This window comes from Myodes glareolus, chromosome 18 (assembly GCF_982192425.1).
Source record: "Myodes glareolus chromosome 18, mMyoGla1.1, whole genome shotgun sequence".
In the NCBI taxonomy this organism is placed as follows: domain Eukaryota; kingdom Metazoa; phylum Chordata; class Mammalia; order Rodentia; family Cricetidae; genus Myodes; species Myodes glareolus.
In genome coordinates this window covers 18,229,109-18,244,020 of record NC_142043.1, presented here as the reverse complement: position 1 = coordinate 18,244,020, position 14,912 = coordinate 18,229,109, and the positions used below count along the sequence as shown (strand labels likewise).

At 44.5% G+C, this 14,912-nt stretch overlaps 1 protein-coding gene across 4 annotated transcripts in view; it reads right to left on the bottom strand.

The window, feature by feature from the left end:
• Positions 1–411: 411 nt before the first annotated feature.
• The window catches only part of Tfap2b (transcription factor AP-2 beta), a 28,757-nt gene continuing 14,256 nt past the window's right edge, over positions 412–14,912 (bottom strand). For 2 of the 4 annotated variants that reach the window (XM_085679406.2, XM_085679408.2), the window contains 5 exons: positions 11,952–12,171; positions 10,043–10,161; positions 7,713–7,854; positions 4,628–4,884; positions 412–3,599 (listed from right to left, as the gene is read on the bottom strand). In XM_085679406.2, coding sequence (XP_085535532.1) covers positions 3,538–3,599; positions 4,628–4,884; positions 7,713–7,854; positions 10,043–10,161; positions 11,952–12,171 — 800 coding nt within the window. In that variant the 3' untranslated portion in view covers positions 412–3,537. Of the gene's footprint in view, positions 4,885–7,712; positions 7,855–10,042; positions 10,162–11,951; positions 12,172–14,912 lie in introns of all 4 variants that reach the window. The other 2 variants (XM_085679405.2, XM_048445638.3) reach the window with 2 other exon arrangements.

Below are 14,912 nucleotides of genomic sequence, written 5' to 3'. Positions count from 1 at the left end.
TCCAGTTTTGCAGTATGTACCAATACCACCTGGGAACACATCCAACTTCCCACTGTGGCATCTTTGACCTGAACGCAGAATCTTTTAGTCACCCAGAAAGTAAATAGATCACTCATTTTCTTTTATGGGTAAAATAAACAATAAGATACAGTTAACATGAACTTTTATTACAAATATGATTGGAACTAGTATGCATTTGAAATTTTAAAAGTAAAAAAAAAGCACCTCCTACTGGAACAAAAGCATTCATTTTTCTGATAAGCATAATTTATTGTATTTCTGCTGTAACAAAAACACTATGTACTTCCGTTGGGGCGGCAAAAGGAAGAAATCTTTTTCCTATATCTCTTTGCTGTCTGCAGAATAAAACACTGTCCATGTTTAAGAAACTGAAGATAAGAACACAACAAAAACACAACAATCTTTTTATTTATGTAAATCAGGTTAACACTGGACAATAAACCAATTTCTACCCAATACCATAACAGCTTGTCTATAAAGAACAGAAAAGTTCAGATAGGATTCTACCTAGGGTCAAGCGGTTTTTCTTTTTTTAAAAAAACCACCCATTCACAGAGGTATAGATTCACAGATAAATAATCCCAAACTACTTGCTCATCATATTTACACATTCCCATTAAATTAAGCATAAATAAATATATACAAACTTAACACGGATACCCTCCAGAGTGCTCTCAAGAAGAGGCCGTTTGTATTTCTTGACTGGGTGGTAAAGACAATGATACTGAGTTAGAGACGAACTCAAAAGGGGAGTCATTTGACATTTAAAGAATAAACGGTGTTCGTTCCTTTTTTCATAAAGAAAATGAACGAATTTCAATACTTCTCTTTTCTTTCACCAATAATTTAATATACATCAGCAAAGGAGGGAAACCTTGTCAGAACTCTTGAGGCAGTGTTGGATGGTTTAAGGTCATTTCCTTTCCACATAATGTATTGCAAGTACAGGATATCAGGTGTGATGATTCAACCCAAGGGAAGAACTATGCAGATAAGTTAGGGGTTTGGGATTTTCCATCCGACCAGCGTTTTCATAGGATGTGAAATAGTTGCTCAAGAGAAAGCGGTTTCCTTGGCCAATGAAAACAAAGGTCGGATCTTTGAAAGTCCCTTGGGCTCTTTATATGGGGGTGGAGAAAGGCAAGGCTGAGGAGGTAGGGGAGAAGTAAGAAAAAGCAAGATAAGTCGATGAAAGCGAGGGAAGAAAGTTGCTTCCTTGTTGGGATGGAAGTTAAATATCCCTGGAGATGAACCCCTCACCTGGAAGCAAACTCCATGAAATCGAGATTGAAAGTAGAGTAGAAGGGATTGGCTAAGTAGAGCCTGGAAGCAGCTCTAGGGAACTAGGCTGCTGCAGGCTTACTCTTAGGTCTTTAGTTATTTTGGTTTGTCACCCCAGGACTTTAGTAGGGGCATAAAATGTCTACAACATGCAGGGGAGAGAAGGGGACTGCAAGTCACCTGTTTGGTTTGAAAACAAAACTCAAAGGGTCTGGCCTTAAACGTTTTCCTTGACTTAAAAGCAAACTCTTGTGTTAATCCTACTGTTTATTGATTTATAAGGCCAAGGAAACCAAATCTTTTAATAACTCAATTATCAGATAAACGTAGCTGGCCTGGCTAAGGAAAGCAAGGAGTTGGAGGTCCGACATGAAAAAAGAAGAAAGGAGAAGGCCAAAAACTGAGTACTCACTGGAAGGCCGGAAGACTATAAGGGAGTGGGTGGGGGAGGTGGGGAAGCAGAGTCTATCTACCTGAACCTTCCCGGATGCTCACACAGAGAGCTAGGCATCTAAGAGAGCCTACCTATCCAAATATGACAGTTCTTATTTCGTGCCCACACTTCAAGAGACGGAGGGTACAGACCAGTTTCCTTCCTGGCAGAAAAGAACACGTTTTGAAAGGAAGTTTCAAAGTCTGTGAAATTTTCCAGGCCACAATGTCTCTAGAGTGAGACCCGGAGTGACTATTAGCGGCAAAAGGACTTTATGGATCTCTGGGACCTCCTCCCCTCCCCCGCAGCAGCCAGTGGGGCACCGACCCTTTACCTACTCGGGAACTGGCCTTTCTCGGTTGCCTTAGCCCTTAGGGTGAGACCGAGAGCAGGAAGGGCCCGTGTGACTGGCGACCCCAGCAGCTGCTGATTCTATGTCCTCAACACCACTGGGCTCCAGTGGCCCACATGTTCCCAGGACCTGCACAGGAGTAAGAGCAAGGCGCATCCATCGCGTCTCTCGGTGTCACACGCGTGGGGCGCGTTGCCCTGCAAGGAAAGGAGACGATGTTTTTCAGTGTGTTTTCTGCTGGCCTTGTGCAATCAGAATTCAACTAAGGCAAGCATCAGGCCCTCGGACAAAAGGGGCCGGGCTTCTAACCTGGGGAAAGTCTATAGTTCACACAATGTCTTTTTCCTGCCCTCTATACTCCTTTCGGCTTGCCTAGGACTGTATCCTGAAAACTCACAGGACAGAGAAGCAGCTAGAAATAGGAGATAGGATGTTGTCTGACATCATTTGTTTCCTTTCAACCTCCAGTGACCTAAAACCCACTGAGTGACTTTCCTTTCCCCCAAACAAAACCCTCTGAGCCAAGCCCTCAGAGGGTCCCTAAAACTTTAGCCTTCTTCCCTGGCTTTAAGGTAGATTATAGAGGGATGGTGAAACTGACTGTCCAGGTCATTTGGGGTGGGGAGAGCTATAGCAAACCACAGAAAGCAACTGAGCTTTGTGTCCCAAAGGATTTTGCAAAGATCCCGCCTAGGCTGTTGAAAAAGAAACAAGTGTACCCACACTAAGTGTAGGTACACTAGTGTGTACCTATCTCACCAGCCAAATGCTCAGAGGATTTCACTGTTCTTGCTAAAGGTGCATGCTTATTTCCTGGTAATGCTAAGATACAGTATGGGTAAAAAGTTGGGGTGAGAGAAGCAAGATCTATTAAATGCTTGGATCCTCATTCACTGGGAATATTTCCAGTATATCCAGACAGGAATTTGAGGCTGAAATACAAGCTCTTTCACTTTGCGTCGTGGTAGTGTTTGGAGTGGTGTCTGTGGTGGTGGTGTTTGTGGTGGGGGTTGGTGTGGTGGTGGGTGTTATGCATTTTGTGCCAAAATAAATGTATGTCTGAGAGGGGACACTTTTATTCAGAAAGCTCACGGTCATTTGTCGACTGTCTTTCCCAATTACATCCGTATTGCTGCCTCTTTCTCCATTAGAACAACGATCCCCAAAGCGCCCAAGAAAATGCAATTCGTTTTTCAGTGAAGACAGTACTGTTAGAATATAGATTCCCAAGAAAGCTTACTCCCTTAAAAGGCATTCTGCAGTGACCCACCCCTGAGGGAATTCCTGTGTTGAGGTGTGTAAGCAAGAAGACTCACGGCTGCCCCCCACCCTCCACGCTGGCCACTTCCTAGATGATTCCTTTTGAGCTTCTTTAAAGAAGTGAACCTGCCCAATTCTGACACACAGGCTTTGACTTTAAAAGGATCGGATTTTTTTTTTTCTCAGTACCTTATAGGTTGTGTAGGAAGCCCAAGTCTTCTTTGAAGAAGCTCATAAACCATGCGGGTAAAGCTTTGGGAAACAGAAGAAAGTGAAATGGTACATACCCCTCCGAAGGAATTACATACTAATCAAAGTATTCGTGTTTTGTTTTCTTTCTTTTTTTTAACTCTACCGCTAGATGACCCAAGTATAACGAATGTGATAGTCTGTGAACAGGTGCTGGCAAGTCTGGGAACTAGGAACGTTTTCTGAAAGGAACCATGATGAATCAACTTATCGGTCTGGTTTCCTCTGCCGCGGGAGTCTCGACTCTCAAGACCGGATCAAAAGCTACGGCCTTTCCCCCCACCCCCGACCCCCCGCGCCATCCCCCACCCCCTCCACGCCTCCTTAATTAAACACACGGGGGGTGGAGAGTTGGGCACCAGGGAGTTAGGAACGAGGCGAGGTCTGGACACCAAAGGGGCTAACGCTACTGCCAAAGAACTAATCACAGCGGGGAACCCCCAGCAGATTCCCGGAACCGAATGAAGGGGGCGGGGGTGGGGGGGAGGGAAGCAGCAGTAAGAACGGTGAGGAGAAAAGGAGCGCGCGGACTGCGAGAGTTTCCTTTAAAAAAAAATTAAAAATGTAAAAGTTCGTGCGTCTCAGTCAACCAGCTCTCAAAGCACTGACACCAACGTTTCTCCAATTTTCTTCCAATAAGTTAGCGTGTTCTCACGTTTAGTCTCATGTTTATTTTCCAAAAGGGGGGTTCATAGTTTTCTTTTATTATCTGTATTACTAAACTCGAAAGAACCGAAGTGGAAAATCCGGACGGTTGTCTCCATTGTGTATCTTGAAATAGACACCGAGAGCCAGTTTGTCGCTCCGTTGATGCCTCAGTTTATTTTTTTAAAGTTACTTAGCTTTCTTTTTTTTTAAATTTTGATTGTATGTGTATTCTACCTAATATAATTCTTCCAAAGCCAATCCAATATGTTAAAGCTAAAATTATTTTTTTTCTGTTTTCCTTTTGTATTTAAAACATTTTCCTTCTCTTTAATTTTTTTTTTTTCATTTCCTGTGTTTCTCCTCCTTGTCGCCAGTTTTACTACCTGGGCCTTCCCCAGACGTGTGCCTGTTAGTGGTGTTGTTCAAGAACATCTTGTCCATGCCTTTGAGCGCTTCGGTGAGATAGTTCTGCAGGGCCGTGAGCGCAGCGCAAATGGCTGGGGCGCCGAAGCCGTGCGTGATGAGACTGAAGTGCGTGAGGCAGCTTTGGATGCCCGGCTCCAGGATGGGGCTGGGCCGGCTGTTCCCGATCGGTGTCCGGTCCTGCGCCAGCAGATCCGTGAACTCTTTACAAAGTTGCCTGCGGATGGTGAGGGAGGAAGAGAAAAAAACACCCTCAGAGTCCTGGAACCCAGGCGTACTCTCACACACGCCCAGGGGTCTTGGGTCCGTGGACAGCCAGGCTGACTTAAGAGATTCGGCCGTTTCTTTCCCTAGAGCGCTCCCCCCACCCAGCAGCTAGGTCTGCAAGGGACCAGTTAGAGGAATGCACCCCTTCCACCACCCTCACGCCTTTCGTTTTCCCTCTCCCTTCCCGGACCAACTGTATTCTGCTTTAGGAAATTCGCTAGGCATTTTGGCTTTTGATTTCGAATAGTCAATAATTTTTGGCTGATACGTGACATTTCCTTTAATTATTTCCCCTCCTTGCCTTTCCAACCTTCAGGGCGCTCCGCCACACACACACACACACACACACACACACACACACACACACAAACCTGAAAGATTTAAAACCCCTCAGCCACAAGCCTGTCCCTGGCACCGAGGCAGATTGCTGGAACCTTGCATGGCCCAGGGCAAAAACCTGTTTATTCTAGAAGAAAATGCTGATTCCTTTCGAAGCAAAACCCCTTTACCTGCAGCATTTTGGAAGCGAGATATCTCTTCCCTTCTTTTTTTTTTTTTTTTAAAAAGTGTCCCACCCTTTTTTTTTTTTTTTTGCAATTTTACAATGTAAGCTACTAAAACTCTTTGTTTAACAGGATTGTTGTCAATATAAAAAGATTTCTGCATAGTTTAAATAAAATTTAAAGGTAGATGGATAAGACACAAGGGAGGCTAGATTCTTATTTGTTGAAGGTTTTTAGGATTTTACTTCCTCAAGGCACTTACAATTTAGAGAAATCTCCATGCCTTAGGAACCCTGTGGGCCTAACTGTGGATTGGGCTTATTTGAGAGATTTTTAATATAGGAAATGGACGGGAGGCGATTAGCCCTGAAGGTCAAATAGCTTGTCTCTGCTTGCAAGCTGAAGCCTGGCATCCCAGAGGCCAAAGCCTTTCCCAGATTGGCATACTTCTCTTGACCACCTGCCTTCGCCCAGCCTGGGTTCTGTGGAATGTCAAGAGAAGCAGACTTGTATATCATAGTGGACTCAGACAGCCCAGAAATGGCTGAGAGGACACGTTGGCCTAACTAGCAGGTAAACAGGGCAGATTTCTGTGTTTGAAAGACTCTTGGGGCACCCTTCCCCAGAGTGCTTCCATGTTGCCCAGGGCCGGCAATAAACCTAATAAGGAATCCCTTTTCCACCCACTGACAGCAATGGAAAGATTGACAGACATTCTCAAGGCCGACTTGGGGGATAGAGAGCAACTGATAGAGAGTCTGCCTACCCTCTAAGGTCTTCATTCAGAACACATCCACAAATCCCCACAGCAAGTGATTTTGCTCACCCAATAGGGCTGTTCTCAGTGAGTTTCACGTGCACGCTCCAGGCTCTGAACCACCTCCCTTCCATCTCGGTCCAGACATAAATAAGGTGGAAAAGCTCCCAAGGTGGTTCTGATACCCTAGGCTAAAAAGTAGCTTCCTTACAAGTCCTAAGGCTTCCTGGTGGGTGGGTGGGTGGGAGGTGTCAAACCACCCCTTTAGGAAACTAGGAGGTTCTTTGGATCTTGTTACCTGCTTTAGACCTGTTAAGCTTTGTTGTTGTTTGTTTGTTTTTTTTTCCCCCTAAAGTTCTCTGTTTCATTTATAAAACACAACTGGTCGTTACTCTCAGGTTCCTGAGCAAGGGGGTAAGAGCATATATTCACCAACAAAATACTATTACATGGCTAGATGGCACATTAACAGAAATCTTTCTAAAACGAGGGCGTGTGCCAGGTTTTGATCGTTGGGAAAGATGATTAAAGTAGTTCCTTAAGTTTGTACTCATTTCCAAAGTGCCGAAAAAAGAAATTTTGTAGTGCGGAGAATAAATGTTTTAAGAGTCGAGGATTTAAAATCTACACAGCCCAAACCAGGCTCTGTAAGCAATTAAACTTCTGGGACATTAATATTTTTTGACCCTGCGGAAAGGGACAATCAAATTCCAATCACGTCTCAAAAACATCTGGACAAATTTGAGCAAATGATTTTTCAGCCTTCCATATATTTCTTTAAATTACGCTGTCAACGGAACAAACCGCGTCCTGGAACGCTAAATAAATGAGCGCTGCTGTTTAGACCGCGCCTGCGAGAGAAACGTGCTGGTGCACGCAGTGCCGCCCACTGCAGGCCTGAGCTGGTCATAAAACACCAACAATATGACACCGAAGCCAAAGACAGGAGTAAATCAAATAAATAGAAAACCCACTGTAAATGTTCAAATGAGCTCGAGACCTAAATTTAGCCAGAGATTTACTGTTTTCCCCTCTGGAGCTGTAGTAAATTTTACAAGTCCGTGGAAGATGACAAACAGCAACGTTGGAAATGGAGTAATTAGAACTGCGGGTAGAGATGGGCACACGTGGGTGACATATAGACACCCTGAGCGAACACACATGGCTGTCCTTCTGATGGCAAGGGAGACCACTGCAAAGCCCAAACAGAAATATTCACCTAGGGTCTGGGAAGAGATTGGGGAAAAATCTGCCTGACACCCCTGGTGTCTGGAAGAAAACAGTTAAAAGCCTACTTTCTCTTTGTATACCGGGAACAGGACTGGGCCAAGCCTTAACCCTCAAGTCTACCTCATCAACACACACACACACACACACACACACACACACACACACACACACACACACGCACAGACATCCTTCCTGACAAGGCACTTTGAACCCAAACCAGAGAGGCTGCACGGCTCCCCTCTCCACAGTTTCCTTAGTGGGTCAGGGCCCGGGGACCTGGGAACTCACTTGGTGGCCAGAAGCATATTCTTTCTGGAGTGTAGGTCACTGGGGTCCGTGTGCTGTCTGTTCAAATACTCGGACACGGCTTTAGCAGGAAACTCTGTTTCGCAAATATACCCAAAGTCCCGAGCTAAGTGAACAGCTTCCCCTATAAGGAGAGCAGCAGAGCGTCAACACCCAGGTCATGAACACCTTAGGACAGATATGGAACAAACTCAAACCCAAGACCGATAAAGTAAAGAAGAACTTCATAATTAAAGAGAACAGGACAAGGCCTACTCAATCAACCAGGCTCTAGACAGACACAGCAATTCACCCCTCCCCCTCAAAGAGACGCAGGGGTCCTCTAGCAACTCACTCACTTCGGCTCAGGGGCTCAAGAGCCACCTTGCAGTTGGATCTAGACATTTAGCGGGATTTGCCAGCAAGTCTCCTCTGTCTTACTTAAAGCACCAGCTATACCTGCTTGAAATGAAATGTGGAAGTGGCACCGTCCTCCTACAATTCTATTAGGCAAATTGTCTCATTCTTATAACTAACATGCATAAACACATCCATGCACGCAAACCTTGCTGAATATTAATAACTGCGTGTAACATGTGCTTGAAGAGTATTTCTATTCAGCAGCAAAATAGTTATTCACTCTCCAGTTCACCGGGCACTTTTCTGCCTGTGTCCAGGTTTTTCTCTTTCAGAGCTTGCTGTCACCCTGCTCCTCTATCAAAACCTGTTACTGCACAAATGCATAACTGCAGGCACCAGGACACACTAGGCATTCTAGAGCTTAGGAGGAAGACCCTTCAGGGATAAAGCACTGCTACCTCTTAGGGCACAGCCTTGGGGACTAAGGAAAGATCACAAACACAGAAAAAAAAAGGGGGGGAGGGTGTTGAATTATCTCACAGATAGATTATTTTGAAGGAATGTGACTTGCTTTTAGTGATATCATAATAACAAAAGACTTCAAGCACAATGCTTACAAGGTTTCATAGTACCCAAACTGTACACCAAATATTATCATTTTGGTGTGATTTCCAGTTTCTTCCCCTCCATACCAGAGTGTCTATCTCCTGTTAAGATCACCTTGACTGTTTCAAAAATGAGGCTTGTGATATTAATGATTCCCTAAAAGCAAAATGGGATATTCACAGGCAGAGAAGAGTCAACCACTAACAAGTGGGATTTAAAAACGTGGAGACTTAAGGCCTCTGGTGAGTGAGTTTAAGCCAAAACCCTTTGCCTTAAAGATGGTGATATGCAGTACCTGCAACTTTTTGCGCTCTTCATGGCATTATTTCGATAACATAACATGATATCCAGCAAGAACCAACTCCCTACAAGAGCCCTAATGTCATAATCTATGAAAATATGGAGGAGAAACAAACGAACAGAAACAGGACACAGGAAGACTCCAGAGAAAATTATCCACCATCTTCCATGTGGACCACTTGGCTGTGTTTCTTGTTGTCCCCTCTACACATTCAACAGTAGACAGTCTTCTTCAAGGCAGCATAGATGATCTTAATTATTACTGGCCCTAGATTTCAACTGAAAACCCAAACTGACAGCAAATGAGAAGCTTCTTAGTAAATTTGTGGCCTTTTAATCCACAACCAATGAATTTTCCTTGAGAATTCAACTTGCCTCTCAAAACTTTCTCTTAGCCCTCCCACTCCTCCACCCCCGCAGTTTTCTCTTAAGCATTGCTGGACTTACTAAGGTATCAATATCTCTTTAAGTCCTACAAGTTGGGTGACAGAACCCTGGACCGGTCATGAGTTTTACAATAACCATTAAGATTCATGAACTCTACATGTTTTCTTATGTCTTTTAATTTTTATTACATTTATTGGGGGTGAGTGTGTAGAGGTGGGAGGGAAACCAGGGAAGACCTCTCCTCCCATCTTGTGGGACCTGGGGGTGGATGTCAGGTGGTCAGGGTTGAAAGCAAGTGCCTTTCCCCTCCCCAGCCTCACTTGCTTTTTATCGGTAAACACTTTTGCAGCTCACAGAGATGTTATAACAGGAGCTCAAGCAGAGGATGCTTCAGCCTCTATGGCCAGGGAAATGACCCCTTCTTCGACTTGGAGATTAGGCCTGATCCCTGTTTGGAGCACAGGAACTTTTATATCCCTTGTTTTTGCTTCCCTGCCGCTGCTAGCCTCCTCTAAGTAAAAAAGACCTCTGATCGTCTCTCCTGCAATCCCTTGACACCCAACTCATGAGGGCACAGCAATCACAATGATTTCCAGTTAATCATGAAGCATGTAAAATGTCAGCCTCCAGCCGACAGTTAAGCTCAGTTACTTGGCGAAATGGCTCCGAGTCTTGCTTACCTTCCACCAGGGAGGTGAGTAAGGTGACATTCGCTGCTTTGCGCCTGCCCGCGGGTAAATTCAAACCGATTTTTTCTAGCCTTTCTCTCAAGGATCTCCCCCCATTTTTCGATTTGGCTCTGCAATTGCAAGAATTAACATTCTGATTAACCTCCGAGTGTTCCTGAAACAAAGTTTAGACTTAGCAATCTAGAGCCCAGTGGAGCTTGAAGGGGTTTTAACTTGAGGTTAGCACTGCTGCACCCCTTCCTTTCAGTTATTTGCTGAGAGTTTGCTGAGGCTTGCTTAATTTCTGCAATACAGAGCATAGAAAGTAAGTCTGTCTAAAAAAAAAAAAATCTTGTGTTTGTGTGGGGACTGGGGGAAGATACCAGATGGGAATAATTAGAATGTAGGGTAGTAGGTGCAGAAAAAGTAAATATTGGTCATATGCATGCAGAGGTTCACTGGCCATGGAGCCGGTGAGGAGAGCAGAATCCAGGCAAGCTTTAAAAAAAGAAAAGAAAGAAAGAAAAGGGCTAGTTTCCAGAAACAGGTAGACTTCTAAAGGAGGAACCAAAAACCAACAGCATAATGGAGACATTTTAGAAGGGGAGAGAGGATTGACATTTGTAATCATGTAATGTTTGTTACGATAGCAACAGTACCAACACTTTGAAGCTTGCTACTATGATAAACACTTTATCTTCACTATCTCAGTTCATAAATTTTATACACTCATGTTCAGGAATTGAATTAGAACATCCTCACTCTGGAAGCTGGGGTATGCGGGTACACACTTTTAATTCCAGTACTTGGGAGGCAAAGACAGGCACATCTCTGAGTTCCAGGCTAGCCTGGTCTACAGAGAGAGTTCTTGGTTCTAAGACGGCCAGGGATACAAAGAGAAGCCTTGTCTCAAAAAATCAATGATAATAATAATAATAATAATAATAGTAATAGTAATAATAACTCTCACCATCCTGACTCAGAACTGAAAAGACTAACTTGAAAATAAACAAGGACAGTGGAAGCAGAGTCACAGTAAGACCCGGTGTGGGTCACAACAACAGCATTAGCTTCCCTCTAGGCTCCCATATCCTCTAAGGACTGAATAAAAATAAAAGGGAAGTGTTGCCATGCATGAGGCATGTTGATGTGCTTCTCAACCACTCACTTTTAGGAAAGAATGGGATAGTCAACATGTCAAGTGGGTTGACTTCAGAAAGTTCTGTCTCATACAAAGTCACATAACCAGAGGGTCCAGATGTTGGCACAACAACCCTTTCTTTCTCCACTTTCACCAGGAGCCTATCCATGGGTTGCAGTGTTGAAGAGCAATTACAGGGCCCCCAGAAAATGACTACTTTTCATTGTAGAAGAGTATTGACCTTGTGAGGTGTGATGCTATTGCAGGAAGGTGACTGAGTAGAGAAGAGTTTTTACAAAATGGGAAGCACAATGTACTAGGGCATTGATCAGGAGACCAATTTAGCTACACGCCATCTGTATTTTTTTAACTAGTAAAGTGGAGAGTACATGGGAAGCATTATTAAAACCGCCTTTTCTGTTTCAGGTGAGGTGGGGAAGATAGGTTCAGGTTTGAACTCAGGCTAATGCCCCAGATATGAATTCACTTAGTTGGCAAGAGAGTGAAAGGTTTCTAACGCTGAATTGGCTAGGAGCGTTGCGCATGCGCAGAAAGGTCTGCGATGGGTGGGGCTTGCGTTTGAGAATTTAGCTCTTGAAGGCTGTACACCCTGCTAGTAGCTTCCACAGTTTTCCTGTGGCGTCACACAAAGCTGGGCTTAGATTCCGGGTTGCTAGGCAACTGCATCGGACTTTCTCCCTCGGTGTCCACAGCACCCTTCTCCGTGTGTGTGTGTGTGTGTGTGTGTAGTTTGTTGTTGTTTATTTTATTTTATTTTACCTTCTGAGGACGCCGCCAAGGAGAGACGCGTTGAGGCATTCAGGGGGCGAAAGCCGTCTCTGAACTTCTCCCACAGTCACCTTGTATTTTGAAGTTGAACTGAGCAGGGATAAACGGCCTGGAACTGAGCAAAACACCTCGCCGGTGTTGACTGACATTCCTCCCAAGAAGCCATCTTTATTCATCATTAGAGAAGTGACAGATTTGGGAGGGACAGGAACTAGGGAGAGACGGAGAGAGGGGGAAAATGTTGCCATAAAGGTGACTGAGCTTCAACCCTCCTGACTGATAGGACGAGGCATCTGGAAAGGCCACGTGGCAGCCACCAAGTGGAAAGTGTAGGGGGGAGTCAGCTACTCCAGTTGTTCCCAGCTGCATTGCCTTCCCAGGGCTGTGAACCGACCCAAATGTCACCGTTCCTGTGGAAACTTACCCCAGATGACAGTTCACATGAGTGTCGCTTGCCATAGCCCTGTTCACCACACATCAGGGAAACACTCAACCTCGACCTTGGATCACGCTGTGAATCTAGGCAAAGCCTATTCGGTCGCCTGCTTCTAGTGTGACCTTGGACACTTCGCAGACTCCTGATCTCAGTTTCCTTGTCAGGCCTCCCAGGTTAACACTGTCTCATTAGGTACTTGAGAGTGAAGATTAATTTCACCGCTCTCTGAGATCCAATGTTAACGTCCGTGATCTTTATAGGAATTCCTCCTCTCTGACTGGACCCAAACCTGTGGCCATCACTAAAGATGGGGGTGGGGAGGTGAGGTGGGCAGAGAGCTGCTTTTTCTGTGATAATGAAACCTATTTTTACCCCGGCATAAAAACCACAGCGAGATTCATTTAGAACCATACCCAAATGCTCATCTCCAGTGAGAGCAATTCAGCAGCGACGTGAGTGAATTTTGTTTACAAATTAAAGCACCCGCTCGTGATTGAGCAGTTATGATTTACAACAGGTGCCCTGATCAATCAACCAATCACTGTAATTCGCGTGAGCGGTGGCGGTCTTGCCTTGCCCCAGTTGTTTCGTTTCAGCAAGTAATTGATAACAAACCACACTCCAGGTATGTTTTATGCAGCAGCTAATAAGAGCTGACAGCTGGTTGCCACTGCTACCCTGGTGCATTCAGCCTGTATTTAGGCTTAATTGTGTTTCCGTGTCATCTGCATGTCAGGAAGAGGCTGAGCCAGGTGGAAGGCTGGGAAACACTGTCCTGGCAGGCGTGCCCTTTGGACTTTCTCCTGATTTGTCCTACTTCTCCCATGCTGCTTTCTTACAAGGAGAATTCATGGAAATATATATCTAGTATCGGAAGAAAAGTAACCTGCCCTGCTTGTCTAATCACGGCCATGTCACACTCTGTAAATCTGGGCGGAAAAGACACATGCTACCACATGAGTCCAGGATTTTATGGGAAAAGATGTCTAACTTCTCTTCGGCAAGACAGATAGAGAAGGCTGTGTTTCTCTTTCAGTTGACTTTTTACGTCACAGATTTCAGCATTCAGACTCCATGGTTATTGAGAGAGTTCCAAAAGTTAGGTGCTTATTAATTTGATTTGGTGTATTCCAAAACCTTGTGAAAAGAGCTTCCTTAAGGGAGTGGATTTAGACACTAAAGCATTCCCTTTGACCACCTCTTGACAGACACATTGGAATTTCCGGACCTGTTGTGGATGCCCAAGATCTGGTCTCCTTGGAGGAATAGGTTAGAACACAGTTCATTTTCTACACTGTCCTGGGGAGGAGGGGTACAGTCCAAAGCAGTTTTGGTTTTCTGGACATTCTCCCCATAGTTTCTCAAGGGATTGCTTCCCATTTGAGAGTAAAGCAGCAAAATGTCAAAGTCTTTTCATCAAACCCGAGTAACCCTTAGAATTCATAAGTCTATTTGTAATTGGGTGATTGGACTCGAGTCCTTTCTGCCACTTAATTTTTGTACACAGCATGCACCTGTATTTTAATCTACTCTCATAGCATTCCTGATGCCTATATTTCAGATTCATATTTGAGTCATCATATACAATTCTATACTGGTGCTCAGTGGTGTGACATCAGTTTGGGAAAAGCTTTCCCTAAAAGTAGATAGCCTTTTGCAGTTTTAGCAAGAGAACTATAGCAATAAACTATGTCAAAGGTCTCACCTTGGATACTTGGCAGCATTTTTATCTTTGGCATTGCTTAGAATATTTTCATAACAAAACAGGTCCAGTAAACCAACAGCTGATGTTATGCATAATGACCAGTATCTCTTACACAGTAATGTCCCTGGTTTTCTATTTCCCAGATGCCAAATTTCTTGAAAACTTAGGCCTTCAGGAAGACATTATACTCAGTTCTTTAACTGTCCTATTGCTGACTGCCCGAGTCAACTGGTAGGAGCTGTTTCCCTTAGACACAGTCAGTGACTCCCTCCCCTGGACTGTACCTCTCTGCACATATACACAGAAATGTGCACAACTGCTTATGTGCCACATGTCCACCTAAGGAAGATTGCCTCATCCATGAAGAAATAAAAACTCACAAGGTGAACAAGTGTTTTCAATCATATCTCCATTTTCTATCAAAATCATGTTCTTACATTCTGTCCTCAGGTTTTAACACCAACTCACGTCCCAACCCCTGACTCAGCATGGATTTCCCAGACCACACCCTACATATTTCTCTTCCTGGCTTTCCTTCCCAATAGCTTCCAGCTCCTCTCACCTTCCCCTTGTCCCTCACACCTGCTTAGCTCCGCTGATTAGCCCTGTATTTTATTCCCTTTGTCTTTCCCCTTCTGCTCTTCTCCAGCTTATCAATAAACCCAGAAAGCAACAGGGCCCAGTTGATTTGTTAGTAATTATGAGCACATTGCTCCTGCTCAGGGAGCCCAGAGATGCCTGATCCAGGTTTAGAGCGACAGCAGGAAATGCTAAGGAAATGGAGCATAGAAAGACTCAGCATGAAGCTTTA